Consider the following 15113-nt stretch of genomic DNA (forward strand, 5'->3'; position numbering starts at 1 on the left):
AGGGTGCGGGCGGCGTCTGGAGGGGACAGTCGCCGGCTGTGTGGTGCTGGGGCGCACGGCGGGGCGGTGGGGGGGGCGGGGGCCTGTGGGGCGGGTGGGCGTCGGGGGGGGCGTGGGTGATGGGGGGCGGAGGGGGCGGTGGATGACGCGGAGGGGGCGGGTGGGCGTGGGGGCGGTGGACGACGGGGGGCGGGGGGCCTCGGGGGGCCGTGGATGACGGGGGACGGGGCTGGGGAGGGCCTCGGGGGGGGCTTGGATGACGGGGGCGGGGAGGCGGCGTCGGGGGGCCGTGGATGACGAGGGGCGGGGCGGGGGGCCGTCGGGGGGCCGCGGATGACGGGGGGCGGGGCGGGGGCCGTCTGGGGGCCGCAGATGACGGGGGGGGGCGGGGGGGCCTCGGGGGGCCGTGGATGACGGGGGGCGGGGGGGCCTGGGGGGACCGTGGACGACGGGGGGCGGGGCGGGGGCCGTCTGGGGGCCGCGGATGACGGGGGGCGGGGGGGGCCGTCGGGGTGCCGCGGATGACGGGGGGCGGGGGGGGCCTCGGGGGGCCGTGGATGACGGGGGGCGGGGGGGCCTGGGGGGACCGTGGACGACGGGGGTCGGGGCAGGGGCCGTCGGGGTGCCGCGGATGACGCGGGGCGGGGGGGGGGGCCTCGGGGGGCCGTGGATGACGGGGGCGGGGCGGGGGCCTGGGGGGGCCGTGGACGACGGGGGGACAGGGCGGGGGGCCTCGGGGGGCCGTGAATGACGGGGGGCGGGGCGGGGGGCCGTCGGGGGGCCGCGGATGACGCGGGGCGGGGGGGGGGGCCTCGGGGGGCCGTGGATGACGGGGGCGGGGCGGGGTCCTGGGGGGGCCGTGGACGACGGGGGGCAGGGCGGGGGGCCTCGGGGGGCCGCGGATGACGGGGGGCGGGGCGGGGGGCCGCGGATGACGGCGGGCGGGGCGGGGGGCCGTCGGGGGGCCGCGGGGGCCGTCGGGGGGCCGCGGACGACGGGGGGCGGGGGGGCGTGCGGCGCAGGGCAGTGGGGCCGGGGGCCACAGGGCCGCGGGCGGGCGCGGGCGGGCGCAGCGGGCAGTGCAGGGGCGCGGGGCTGGCGGGCGCGGCCCTGCCAATCGCAGACAAAGGCCGCCCCAGTGAATCATGTGGTGCCGGGGGAGGAAGTGCGGCTTGTTTTCTTTCCTCCAGTCGCCGGGCTCCGGGCGGAGCGCGATGCTCGGAGACCCCCGCGGCGGCGGCGGCGGCGGCGAGCCCCGATGAGGCGGCCCCGGCCCCGCAGCTGCGCCCCCGGCCCGATGGAGGCCCCGCCGTGGGACCCCCTCCGCAATGACTCGCTGCCGCCCACGCTCACACCCGCGGTGCCCCCGTACGTGAAGCTCGGCCTCACCATCGTCTACACCGTGTTCTACTCGCTGCTTTTCGTGTTCATCTACGCGCAGCTCTGGCTGGTGCTGCGCTACCGCCACAAGCGGCTTAGCTACCAGAGCGTCTTCCTCTTCCTCTGCCTCCTCTGGGCCTCCCTGCGGACCGTCCTCTTCTCCTTCTACTTCAAAGACTTCGTGGCGGCCAACGCGCTCAGCCCCTTCGTCTTCTGGCTGCTCTACTGCTTCCCCGTCTGCCTGCAGTTCTTCACGCTCACGCTCATGAACTTGTACTTCACGCAGGTGAGTCGCGGAGAGCGGCGCGGGGGCGGCGGACACCTGGGGGGCGCTCACCTGGCCCAGTGGCCCGGGCCCGGCGCGCGGCGCCGGCTGCGGGGCGGCCCCCGGGGCCCCAGGGCCGAGGGCAGGGACGGGGAAAGGCACTGGTCGGGGTCTCCCGCGCCCTGCCCCACCTGCCGGCCCTTCTCGCAGGTGGCCCCCCCGCCCCCACTCTCTAAAGAGGGGGAAGAGAAGGAAAGTGAGGGCTGGAGTCACGCACGTCTTCCCGGGGGTACGGGCCCCTGTCCCGGCGCAGCAGCGGCTTTCCGCACACAGCGGAACTGGCACCCACGGGTGGAGCGCCCACGGGGGAGATTTGAACTCTAGGATTTCTGCTCCCTCTCCTCATCCCAAAGTCCCCGGTCCGAGCCTGGAGAAATCATCTGGAGAAGTCATCTGCGTGTTGGCCTCCAGATTTGGGTCAGACGCGGGTTTTTTTGTGTTTTGGGTTTTTAAAAAATGTCTAATTATTATTACTTTTTTCGAGCGGTGGCAGGGCGGGACTGTCCCGTTTTGGATGAGATATTTTTAAACCTCCTGCTTCGGAGCCCTGCTGAATGAACTAGAGCTTAAGATTTCATCTCCCAGGGTGGCTAAACATCAGACTGGGTAGCACCCAACTCCCCAGCTGCTGTGGCAGGAGGTCAGGCTTGCTGTCTGAGCGGCTCTGAGAGACCCCAAGAAAAAGCCATAAAGTTTACTGGGGCTCTTTTACAGGCACAGAGGAGCTGATTTATGAGGCATATTGTTAATAAGCTAATGGGAAAACACATGAATTGATTTGGCTGCTGTGACCTAAGGAAAGTACAGTAAATGTAAAGTGCTTTGCAAATCCCGTGTAAAGTAATGCAAAAAGGTTTGATTACACAATGCCATCCTCATCCCATCTGAGCCGCCTCGTTAGCCTTCCAAGCACTAAAATGTCCATTTTCACTAGGACTCTACCTGTGTCACCCGGTGAGGGTAATTTAAGAGCTCTCTCACAGAGGCTTTGTACAGGCAGGAATTCTGTTCCTTTTAACAGTGTCCCTATTTCTCTAAAGTAAATGTCTTTGCTTAAAAAAAAAAAGAGAGACAAGAAAAAGTAGAAAAGGATTGCCCTGTTGTGGTGGAAGCCCCTAACTGAAAATCTGCAGGAAATATGTCTGGCTACAGAATAGCATATGTATTATTTAGTAGCTTTTATACTCTTATCAAAACAGGTCTGTTTTGGTAGGCTTCTGAAAGTCTGGAGTATCCACGTATTTTCCAATCCACGGATACTGGGTATTATCTGTCCAAATACTACTTTTGAGCCCAAAAACTAGTTCAGGCAGTCATCAACTTCATCATAGACACTCCAGCTTTTTTAATTGGTTTGAAAAGGGTTGTTCCAGCAAGATGTAAAGGTCAGGTAGGTTGATGTTACTTCAAGAACTGTGACACTGGTGATCTTATCTTGTATTGAGATCTTTGTGTCCCTATTTTAGAGGAAAAAACAAGGGGGAAGTAAAGAGGAAACACAGGCCAGTGCCATGGCTCTCTGCTAATCACATGCAAATTCTGTACTCAGCTGGATTAGGGGCAGGGCTGCACATTTTCTGCACCATCTGCTGGTTGGCAAGTAAATGCTGAGCGAGGGAAAGAGTGACCAGGCAGACAGAGCCACTCAAGCCAAGAGGCCTCAAGCCCTGGCTTCTTTGTGTCTTCCGAGTCTCGAGTCTCATTTCTCTTTCTATCTCCAGAGTGGCTGGCCAGAGAAGGTGCTCCCTAACTAAGTGCTGGCATCCGAGACTGCAGAGCAAAGCCATACACTGGCCTCCTGACAAAATATTCTGATGTTTCTGGGGAGTTATAGAGGGGTCACCCTTTGACTCTCAGCTCTGAGGTCTCTCTCCCTCTCCCTCTTCCCTCCCACATGCCTTCTCTTAGACAAAGTTCCCAAGTACTTCAAGTACTGACATTGCCCCCCACACACACCCCAGGTGGGCGAGGGGGCAGGCGACGCGGGTGGGGGTAGGGGGGAGGGTTGGTGGCTTTAGGAGTTACAGCCACTGGGGCCCATCTCAGAACAAGTTCATCATATTTGGGAGGGAGGGAGCTAGCAGCAAATAATTAAGAAGCTCCTGGGTACTGGTTGCTAGGCACAGTTCTAACTGGTTTGCCTTATTCTTTGCAAGAGCCCTCTGAAGAAAGTGATGAGACTGTCCCCATTTTGGGGGGAGGGGATAAGGGAAATTAAATAGCTCACTCCCAGGAGCTGGGAGCCCCTCCACCCAGGTCTGACATCTGAGCGCTGGTGCATGCTTTGTGGGACAGTACTGGAAGGGGGAAACATACCCTAGCATACCCTGCCTCTGCGAGCTGAGCCCCAGGCAGGGGAGGTACAGAGCGCAGACCCCAGCCAGGGAAGCCGTAACTCAGGGGGACTTGCAGGAGGTGGGTGGCTTGGGTGGGACCTGAGCCCTTTGTGGCAGTTCGGGAGGCCAGCCGGGAAGAAGGAGCGGGCAGCATCAGGGGAGCAGTGTGGCAGAGACTTGGAGAGGAACTGGGCGGTGCTCCTGGAGCCGAAGGAAGTCTTCACTGTCACTGTCCCGTGCTCTGTGCCTGGCCCGGTGCCTGGAGCTTACTTACATGTCTCTATGGAGCCTTCCTGATAACATGGGAAGAAGGGTATTATCATCTCTCCTCTGAGGGGTGGGTTGGTGAGGTGCTTGCCCACAGGGCCCTGCAGCCTCTGGGGCACCTGCCACAGTGCAGTGCCTTGGGGCTTGGGGCTTGGGGCTCGGGGTAGAAGGCTGTGTCCTGGGCTCTTAGCTTCTCCCATTCCATCTGCAATCTGCCTCCTCTTGTGCTGGCCCGAGGAGGCACAGGGTTGTCCCAAGTGACTCGAGTGTTCACTTCCCACCTTGCCCTGCCTCTGGGCCACATCTACATCGTGGACTCTGTGGATAAATCCTGACTCTCTCTGCTTATCCTCCTTCCATCCAATCCCTTCTCCAGGTGTGGCCACACAGACAGTGTGCTAGTGCCCACCCAGTGTCTCCTCCCAGGTCCCCATCTGCTCCCTTTCATTCTCTGCCTGCCTAGGGACCTTACCACCTATAGAAATCCCAGGTGGGGCAGATATTGCCCTCTGAGGTCCTGGTGCCCTCTGACCTCCCAGGCGCTGGTTGGCCTCTGCTAGGACTCACCACAACTGGCTTTGTTCTCCTGTCTACACTTCTTGGGTCTGAGCCTTCCCAGCTCAGCAAGCACCTGTCCATGGAGTGGGGTGGCTAGGTCCCCTGCTTCCTAATTCCTCTGAGCAGTTCCCCTGGGGTTTTGTCCCCAGTGACCTGGGGTGAGGGTCGCATTTCCTGCCAGCAGGCTGATGACTCCTTTTCTCTGATCTCTACCCTTCTTTCACAGGCGGGAAGGCGGGGAGGTGGCTGGACTGGTTCTGCTGACTATTAGCAGGCCCCATGCAAGGTGTGTGAACGGCTGGCCCCAAGTGTCTGGGCCTGTGTTTGGAACACAGCATCGAGTACCTGCCATTTCTGGCTCTAGTCCCCCAGCACCAGTTCTGGGTACACAGGCAAACTCCCACTCAGCTCCTTGCTGCCCTAGGAAATAGTAGGGCCGAGGCTTGAACCAAGGACTTTCCTCCAGAACCTGCTCTTCTAGCACCATTTACTTCCAGATAGAGGTTTCAAGCAGAGCAGGACCCTGACACCTGAAGCAGGTGGAAGCCTCTCTCTGTACATGAGGTGTGGTGCCATCCACCCCAGGCTGTGGAGTGGATGCTCAGTAGCAGAGGCTGCCAGCTTCTGTTCTGGAGCAGCCCCCTGGGCACGGCAGGTCTCCCTGTAGAGCTTATAGTGTGGCCGTGGGTTTGGGGATACCTGGGCAGCTGTGTTTTCCAGCCATTTCCCTGGGAATTAGGAGTCTGGACCCTGGGGGTCCCCACGTTTGGTGGAGTGCACTCAACTTCTCACTGGTTTAGCTGTGTCTTGAGCCCAAAGACGAATTCCTGCCATTACAGAAGGGTATTTTGAGGAAGGAAAAGGAGACTCGAACTCTCCGGACGTGTGTGTGTGTGTGTGAGAGAGAGAGAGAGAGAGAGAGAGAGAGAGAGATATTAATGGATGCTGACGCAGGAGCCAGGACGCTAGCATGTCTTAGAGGGCAGCTGGGAAGCTGCAGGGTGGTTTTGGGGGTGGAGCTGAGGCTCATGGCAGGTGTTGGAGCTCACTGTGGGGCCCAAGGCTCATGGCCAGGGTGTCAGGGGTGGGCAGGGCCTCGTTGGTGTTGGAGCACATCATGGGAGTCTGGGGGCCATGGTGTGCCAGCAGAGGCCTCTAAATCAGGAGGCAGCACTGCAGATGGAAGGAGCAGGGACTCTGTGGGCAGAGCTGAGCTTGTATCCTGGCCTCCATGGCTGGTTACTGACCTTTCTCTCCAGGAAAGCAGCAACCACAGTGCTCATCCCCAGTTGGAGCAGGTGAAAGAGATACTTCTTTGTTGCAAAACCTTTGCACTTCAGCAAAGGTAGTCTTTCTCCATCTGGTGGGAGGGACTCTGGCTCTTGCCCGGATACCAGACCACAGTCTTGAAGGTCAGACCCCAGTGCCGGCTCTGCCTTTGGTTACCCCACAGTGTCATCACAATGACTTTTACAACCATGTGGCAGCAGCATTCCTGTGTGTGAAATGGCAGCAGTGCTCGGCCTGCCCTTGGGGGAAGAGTGTGGAAATGAGTGCTCCTCACAGCTCCAGCTCCCAAAGCCCAGAGCTGGGATGAAGTAAGAGGTTCAGGGGCTGAGCCCTTCATTTTGCAGAGGAGCCAAAAGAGGCCAGGAGAATTCTAGTGACTCATCCAAGGCCACCCACCCTGGCCTGAAGAGCCGGGACAAGGCCCAGCACCTTGTGAGCCTGTGCTTCCTGCACACACTACCCCGAATTCGAAATGCACTCCTGTTCTCATCCTTGCCGATAGGAGACTCCGAGGCAGCCAAACTTGAATCCAGAGACCCTCTCTCCACCCCTACCAGGAAAAGGGAGATACTGACTTTAGGAATAAGTGAATCTTGCTGTGGCTCTTGGCAGCCAATTTAATCAAGAAACGTTTACCAAATACCTATTGTGTGCCAGGAGTTGTAAGGAGAGACACTTCTAGGCCTATTGGTGATTATGACAAAGAAGCTTAGGAACGTACAAGGCAAGCCTTTGACTCTCCCCAAGTACCTTATTTCAAAGCTGGGACCAGACACTCACACCAGAGCAGGGAATATGCTCGGCCTCACCTCTTTGCATCACAACTGTGAGCTCCTGGTCCCTGGCACTGGCTCCTGTGGTCATTCAGTGGGCTCCCTGCCTCCAGAGCTGTGTGTATATGTGTGTGTGCTTGTGTGTGTGTTTGTGTGTGTGTGTGTGTGTGTGCACGTGCGCCTCTGCAAGGGCATATACACGGAACCTAGGAAAAGTTTCCTTATTTGCATTTAGTCTACCATCTGCCACCAGCCCCTCCCAGGATGTAGCTTCCCAGCCTCACTTCTAAAAATTTCCCCCAGAAAAGGCCTTCTGATCCTACAGCCTGGTTGCCCAGGATCTCTCCTTGAAGCACAAGGTTTTATTTCCCTTTGCTCCTGTTATAATTGCTTCAGTGCCAACCTAAGTTGACCCACGTTTCATTCATGCCCTCCACTCTCTTGATAATGATTAGACTCATGGCATACCCCAAGTTCCACACCACTGACCTTGACGCCTCAATTTCTCAACAGCAGAAGCTGAGCTGAGTGTTGCCAGCGTCCTCCTGTGTACTGAGCACAGACCTGCAGCTCCTGTCCCCACCAGGGGCCTTGGTCTGGGTCCCACACACCCTGCCACCTACAGGGTTTGGTGGCATCTTTTAGCTCCCTGGGCTTTCCCTGGGTCAGACAAGCAGGGAACAGTAGGGGCCTGTTTATTCCCCAGGGTGAGGGGTTGCCCACAGCTGTGTCCAGCAGCAGGTGTCCACCCAACAAGGGGGCTGTCATATGTTTCTCATCTTAACCCTGAGGCCTCCCGTGCCTAGAGGGACTCACCACGGACACGATGGGCCGGACAGTGAGGCCTGACCTGAGAAGGACATTGGCAGAAGGGAAGGCTACCCATCCATGTGACATCACTCAGAGAGTCATAGGTTTTCGAGAACAACAAATCATGTGATCTGGAGAGTGGCTTCGGTCAGTGAGTTCCTGTTCTCCTTGCAGCTCCAGTGAGAGGAGGGGAGCCTCTTCCTGGTCTGTGGGTCTCAGCCCTGACGTTCCGGCAGGTTGGTCCTCTCGGGACAGAGATAGCCTCGGCCAGCAGCCAGACAACACCTGGCCCACTGGCACTCAGGGAGGTCTGCAGAGGCTTGTGAATATTTTACTTTTTCTTTATCCCAGGGCTAAAGTTTAGAGTCTGTTAACCAGTGAGGACAGATAAGGATGAGTGGTTTTTCTCGGCAAGTAGCTTGATTTCTTCAAATGTGCTCATGGAGAGCCACAAGAAAGGAAGGAGCACCAGGCGCCCACGTCGGTATTTTAGCCCTTGTGAGCCCCATACAGTCTCTGCTGTGTGTTCTGTGTGTGTGTGTGTGTGTGTGTGTGTGTGTGTTTTAAATACTTCTCTTTTAATAGATAAAAGCTGCTCTGAGTTCACAGGCCATATGAAAACAGGCTGTGGGCCGGATTTGGTCCTTGGGACAAGATTAGAACAAACCCAGCATTTATCACCAAGCTCCCGGCCCATCTTTATCCTGTTGTTTTTTGCTGGGACAAGTTGGAAACAGGCTTGGATTTTCATCTCACCCTTAGAGATGCTCTGAGCAAATCTTATTGATCACCTAAGCAGGTGCCTGGGACCTGAGGCGGGGAAGGGCAGACATAGAGATGGGAGTGCTGTGAGCCACACGCCACCCATAGCACACAGAAGGGAACCTGTCCCTTGCCTGCCAGGGGCTGGGGAGACACAGAGGAGGCTTGATGTCTTGTGATGTCATCAGTGCTCTGCCACTGTAATAGCAGACACACTTGCTAGACGTGACCCACAGGGCAAAAATCCCCACCCAATGGCATCAGCATCCCAGGCTGTGCCTACCTCCTGCTGCCCTCCTGGGCTGCCAGACTGAAGAGCTGTCGGGGGCTGCGCTGTCCCTCAGGCATCATGCATGACTGGTGGCAGACAGAACAAAGGAGATGGGACACGTCTGCCTACACACAGCTTTCGCATGGTGACATTCATTCAACAAGTGTGTTTTTAAAATTAAGGTAAAATTTACATAACACAAAATTAACCATCGTATTATATACAGTTGAGTGGCTTTCAGGCCATTTATGCTATGCAACTAGCAGCTCCGTTTAATCCCCAAACATTTCCATCTCTCCCAACCACCCCCCCCCCCCGCTTGTACCAGCCCCGGGCAGCCATGAGGGTGCTTTCTGTCTCTGCATTTGCCTGTTCTGGATATTTCACATCAGGGGAATCACACAGTAAGTGGCCTTCTGTGCCTGGCTTCTCTCGCCGAGTGTGATGTTTTTGAGACTCATCCATGTTGTGACAGGTGTCATGACATTGTTTCTGAGGCTGGATGAAACGCTGTTGTAAGTGTCTGCCACAGGCGGTCACCCTTTCCCCCATTGATGGACATTAAGGTGATGTCCTGTCTTGTGTTTCTGAGTGCCTGTTTTTCTTTAAATGCTGTGTAGACAAGATTAAGGGCAAACATAGCTCCTGCCTTGATGGAAGTTGGCATTGAGTGGGAAAATAGACTACATGATGAATAGCTCTTGTGCCTTTGGCCAGCATGACTTGGTGACAGTCCTTATAGCAGTGACACAAAGTAGGATGTTTCCAATAGAAGGTTGGGGGCTTAAGTCACTCCTTCATATCTATGATTAGGGGGCATGTGTTAAAGGAATCAATGGCGGGGATCCCTGGGTGGCTCAGCGGTTTAGCACCTGCCTTTGGCTTAGGGCGCGATCCTGGAGTCCCGGGATCGAGTCCCGCATCGGACTCCCTGCATGGAGCCTGCTTCTCCCTCCTCCTGTGTCTCTGCCTCTCTCTCTCTCTCTCTCTCTCTCTCTGTCTATCATAAATAAATAAATAAATAAATAAATAAATAAATAAATAAATCTTTTTAAAAAATGAAGGAAACAGTGGCTTTTGCTGTTATTTAAAGGGTGGGCAGAGGCACTTGGGTAGCTCAGTGGTTGAGTGTCCGCCTTTGGCTCAGGGCATGATCCCAGGGTTGTGGGATGGAGTCCTACATCGGGCTCCCCGGAGGGAGCCTACTTTTCCCTCTGCCTGTGTCTCTGCCTCTCTCTCTGTCTCTCATGAATAAATAAAATCTTTAAAAAAATGATTGGGCAACTCCATTTGCTCTGGTTTGTTCATGGCAGCAGCCTCCTGAGCTTTATAGCATCAGAACAGAAAGGTGGTGCTTGGAGGAAGTCTGGTTAGGTCCCAGTCCTCCCCTTGGGGCCATTCCGAGCAGATACAGTCCCTCCTCTCAGGATAGGACAGCCCTTCACAGATGTGATGGCTGATGCATCCTCCCAGGTACTGCCCGCTTGGGGTGGGACATTCTCAGTTCCTTTCATTGTTTCTGATGGGATGTGGGTTTGTCTCTCACCATCCTGGTCCCTGTCCCTGGAGGCCCCACCCAGTGGCCTGCGGTGAGCTGGGGGCAGCTCCAGGAGCAGAAGGAGGCCTGGCTCCCGCTGTCAGCCCGCGCTGCTTCCTCTCTGGGAAGTACCGAGGGCAGGGCTGTCAGCGGCAGGATTTGAGGAGCATCGCCTATGCTGTCTTAGTCGGCTCGGGCTGCTGTAACAGATACCACTGACTCTGCGCTTCAAGAAATGTAGACCTCGTAGTTCTAGACTTGGGAGTCTGAGATCAGGGTGCACCATGCTTGGGCTCTGGCGAGAGCGTCCTCACGGCTGCTGATGGCAGCTTCTAGCGTGCTCACGAGGTGGAGGTGTCCTTCGTGCTCCTCAGGTGTTCTTTTATACGTGTGTGTTACACACATCTGGAAACAATTACAGGCAGGGCCTTGACGGACAGATCATGATGCGTGGTGGTGGCTGTGGTACGAGTGGTTCAGAAACACAGTGATGACCACGGCACCTTGTGCGGTCAAGATCTTTTCTGATCGCGAGGCTGAAGAGAGAATCCTGCCAGGGAGGCAGATCTGCGTGGTCAGTCTCCATCCGGCCCCGTGAGAGTGGAGTAGGTAGGCCAGGGGCGGGATGATGCTTCCATGACTCAGGTTGATGTGGGGGCTGCTGGGCCCACCTCCCCTCCTCCTCCCCTGAGAGGTGGGGCCCACGCCACTTGTGAAGCACAGCTGTAGTGGTGCCAGTGGGGCTTCTCAGGGCAGAGGCCACAGGCTGGCTTTGGGGAAGGCACTTCAGGTCCTAGAGTTTTAAAGGTAAAAGGCAGCTGAATGGATATTGGGACTAACCCTTTGGTCTCACTGATAGACATCAAGGCCCAGAAAGGTGAAGAGAGGTCACTGGGCTGAGCCTAGCAGGTTCATGGCTGTCTGGCCACACTCTGAATCCAGATGCCAGGTGCCCAACAATGGGGAAAAGCAGGGAACGGAAGGCCAGGGTTCAGGGTGTTGCTGGCTGACTGTGAGGCCTCTGGACAGAGGTATACTCTTTGGGGTGCCACCACCACCCATCACCCACCCCCCATCCACGCCTGGGCTGCCTGTTGGCCTGGCTTAATCCATGCAGGCCGAGACCCTTCTGGGCGGCCGGGCTGGTGTGGGCACTGTCAGATGGAGCCCGGTGCTGTTGACAAGGACAGGACGGAGAACTGATGAGGGGTGGAGGCGGAACAGAACTTGGCTGGACTGGAAACAGGAGAGGATGGGAGGAAGCAAGTGGAGACGGCTCTCTCATGTGAGGCCTTCTCTGTTGGCTGGGTGAACATTGAGAGTCAGGGGCAGTTTGGGCATGAGGCCCAGCTCCTGGCCCCATTGTGTGGGTGACACAGACGTGCATGTGCAGGCATGTGGGCGCCTGGAAGGGCATCTTGGGTGCCAGGTCAGCCAGACAGGACAGGACAGCGGAACTCCCAGGAGGGCTGGAGGAGGCTAACGGCACCTGCAGAGAGTTCTGGGCTTGATAGACGTGCGGCAGGGAGGCAATATCGCTGTCTGGGTCCCGAGATCACATGAGCAAGCCACTCACCCAAGTGTGGGGGGCCCTGTCTGTGGGCCTTGGGACAGCTTGAGGCCTGGACATGAGCAGGACTCACTTCTTGAGCCGTGAGTTTACCATGTTCAAAGACAGGAGTTGAAATGGTGAAGACCTGACCCTGGAACCCAGTCGCCTCCCTGCAGGCACCTCACACCTGGCCAGCCCAGGACCCAGACAGAGCACACCTCGGCTTCAGGCTGCTGCACCCTGGGATTATATGGCACCTGCAGCGTACGCCTCTGTCCGTCATGGGGTTCCACAGCTCTAAGTACACAGACAGCTCTGCATACATGAAGACACTGTGCTGGCCCTCACTTTCGTAAAGAGCTGACCTGGATGGCTGACACCCTAGGGCTGTTTTTTGCTCAACCTCGGGGATTGCAGAAAGGGAGCAATGTTGTGTTTGGTCTTGGGGCCTCTAATTGTCATGTCACCCTGCTCTGCTGGATGAGGGTGCTCAGCGCATGGAAACAGATGGAGCCAGCTGACCAGTGACTGTCACCTGGGGAGATCAGGGCCTCAGGTTTGCATCATGTTTCCTCAACATACCAGGAAGTGGGCAGCGCAGACGGACCATAAAAGTGAACAGCGAATGTGTCATTGTTCCTAACCTTTCTGAATATGAAAGTTCCTTTTATGGTCAAGAAGGCCTCTGTGGTCACAGTTTAGTAGTGGTGCATTTAGAGTCATGGTTTGAGAACATATACAAGGGCTGATAATGGCAACAGGGGGAGCAAATGCATCAACACTTACAGAGTGTCAGTGCAGTGACACATGTTTGTCTAAGTGCCAGGTGTGTGTTCATTCACCTGATCCTCACAGAACTGACCAGGTGGGTACTGTGGTTAATGAGGCCCTTGAGGCACAGAGAGGTTAGGTAACTTTTCCAGAATTACACAGCTGATGATTGGTGCAGCCAGGATTCAAGTCCAGGTGAGCGAGCTTGAGTCCACACTCTTAGCCATCTTTTTGTGCTTTTGTGCCAGGGATGGACACTCAGCTGTGACCTGTTGACAGTGGGACACTGGGCCTTAGTGAGAATGCATGTTTCCACCTTGAGATGTTGCAAACAAGTCATGATGGGTGAACAAACAAGTTGCACAAGGGTGTGGATGGTATTCATGCTGTTCAGATGAAGTGAAAAACCACACAAGACAGTACTACGTATGTATTATTGTAAGGCATATTGAGACGCTGTGTTTTATTTGGGAATGCATGCACACAGTTAAAGTACAAGGCGTCCTGGGTACGGTAAGGCTAGATTCAGAAAGCGATCACCTCTGCAGAGGAGGGAGGGATTAGAACTGGAGACACAGATGCCTGGGGCAGCTTCACTGATATCTTTGTTATGTGTTAAAAATAAAACAGGGGGATCCCTGGGTGGCACAGCGGTGCCTGCCTTTGGCCCAGGGCGTGATCCTGGAGACCCGGGATCGAATCCCACGTCGGGCTCCCGGTGCATGGAGCCTGCTTCTCCCTCTGCCTGTGTCTCTACCTCTCTCTCTCTCTGTGACTATCATAAATAAAAATAAAAAAATAAAAATAAAAAAAAATAAAACAGGACTGGAGCAAACATGGCAGTTACAGGTTGGACCGCGTGGTGGGTACGTGAGCCTTGGTGAGGTAATTTCTTTGGGTATATGTGACACATACTTTATAATGAAGCGTAAGCCTTCCAGAAATGTGTAATTTTTTCAAGTGAATTTGCTTATATGCATTTAAAGAGAGTGCGCGTGTGAGCAACACAGACCTACTGGTTTTCTTTGACTTCCACCTGCTTGTGTGCGCAGCCTCAGACCTGCTTAGCTCCCGGGAGGGCCTCCCGGGGCCTCAGCGCACCCGTCCGGGCACAGAGGGTCAGGTGCGCCCAGCCAGGGTGCGGGGCAGGGAGCCTGCGGGCGGGGCGGCCGGGGGGGTGCTCTCTGCGTGCTCGTTTCCAGGGAAGCGCAGCCCCAAGCCCCAGGTCGTGTTCGGGGTGGGGTTTACAAAGCAGGATGGCTACATACAGCGACCCCGGGTCAAGTGCAAGTCTGGAAGCGCAGTACTCCATTTAGTGGCCACCAACACGGCCTGCGGGAACAGGGAGCTTACTTTTGTGGCGCTGAATGCGCAGCGGACAGTGTCATGTCCACAGAGAACAGCATGGGACGTTTCTGCCAGAAGCAGCCAACATGACATTAGGAAAAATGAGGCAGCAAATGCCAGCTTGAGTCAGCAGGAGGAAAAACAGGCAGCAGGCAGGAGTTCAAAGGGTAGGACATGGTTGGTGATGCGGTCAGCAACTAGAATTTATGAGGGGAGGAAGGCCGAGGTCAGCAGCCGCTCTAGAGCCTTTCTGCTTCTGTCCCAGCAAGGGCGTCATCTGCTGGCCCTCCTGCGTCATCTGAGAGGTGACGCAAGGGGCCTGGGGTTACTGAGGGGACCCTGGGCAGGCCCGCGGGTGGGGGGGTGCCCACATTCTGCTGCAGCCTCAGGGGGGTCAACCTGGGGCAGCGTCCAGCTTTACCTCACACCTTCCTGGAACTGGGTCTTAAATCAGAATCCAAGGACCCAGGGTCCCCCACAGCGACATCCTCAAGCCCAACGACTTGGGAAATCGCCTGCCTTTCTTCCCGAGGCAGCCGCTCTGGGCGGCGGAAAGGACCCCGAGAGCAGGCCTCAGGGGCGGGAATGCTGGGGAGGCCCGACGGCAGCCGCTCGCCCACGCTGCCCCAGCTGCAGCCCTCAAGGCCACGGCGACTCTGGAAAACCCTGGTGTTCTCACCAACCGTGAAGACGCCGAAGGGGTGGCAGAGAGAGAAGGCCTCACTCCTTCATTCGCCCGTCTGTTTCCCCAAGAAGCAGCTGGGACTCTCCCTTCAGGACAGGGTTCCAGGCTGGCCTCATGGTCCCCTGGGCCACCTCCCCCTGCCCCCCTGTGACCCCCTCTTGGGCCCTCCTTCCTGCCTCAGTTTTTCCACCATCTGCCTCCCTCTGGGGGCACCATCCACGCCCCTGCTGTCCAGCTGCTCCTTCCCTCTGTCAGTCTGGGGCACAGACCTCTTCTCGTTACCTCTAGGTCTCCCCGTCTTAAAACCAAGCTCCCAACCACTACCCCCCCGCCCCCGGCCAGCCGCCCTCTTCCATTTCCCGCAGGTGCCCTCCGCCTGCAGTGCCCATCCCGGGCCTGTCCTCATCGAGGCCTCCTCTGGGAGTGCAGCCGCTTGCTGACTGTGGTAC

General features: G+C 56.9%; 1 protein-coding gene across 1 annotated transcript in view; it reads left to right on the forward strand.

The window, feature by feature from the left end:
- The first annotated feature begins 1131 nt into the window (after window positions 1-1131).
- The window catches only part of GPR137B (G protein-coupled receptor 137B), a 45790-nt gene continuing 31808 nt past the window's right edge, over window positions 1132-15113 (forward strand). The window contains exon 1 of the mRNA XM_055308851.1: window positions 1132-1666. Coding sequence (XP_055164826.1) covers window positions 1259-1666 — 408 coding nt within the window. The 5' untranslated portion in view covers window positions 1132-1258. The remainder of the gene's footprint in view (window positions 1667-15113) is intronic.

Source organism: Nyctereutes procyonoides, unplaced genomic scaffold (genome assembly GCF_905146905.1).
Source record: "Nyctereutes procyonoides isolate TBG_1078 unplaced genomic scaffold, NYPRO_anot_genome, whole genome shotgun sequence".
Taxonomy (NCBI): Eukaryota; Metazoa; Chordata; class Mammalia; order Carnivora; family Canidae; genus Nyctereutes; species Nyctereutes procyonoides.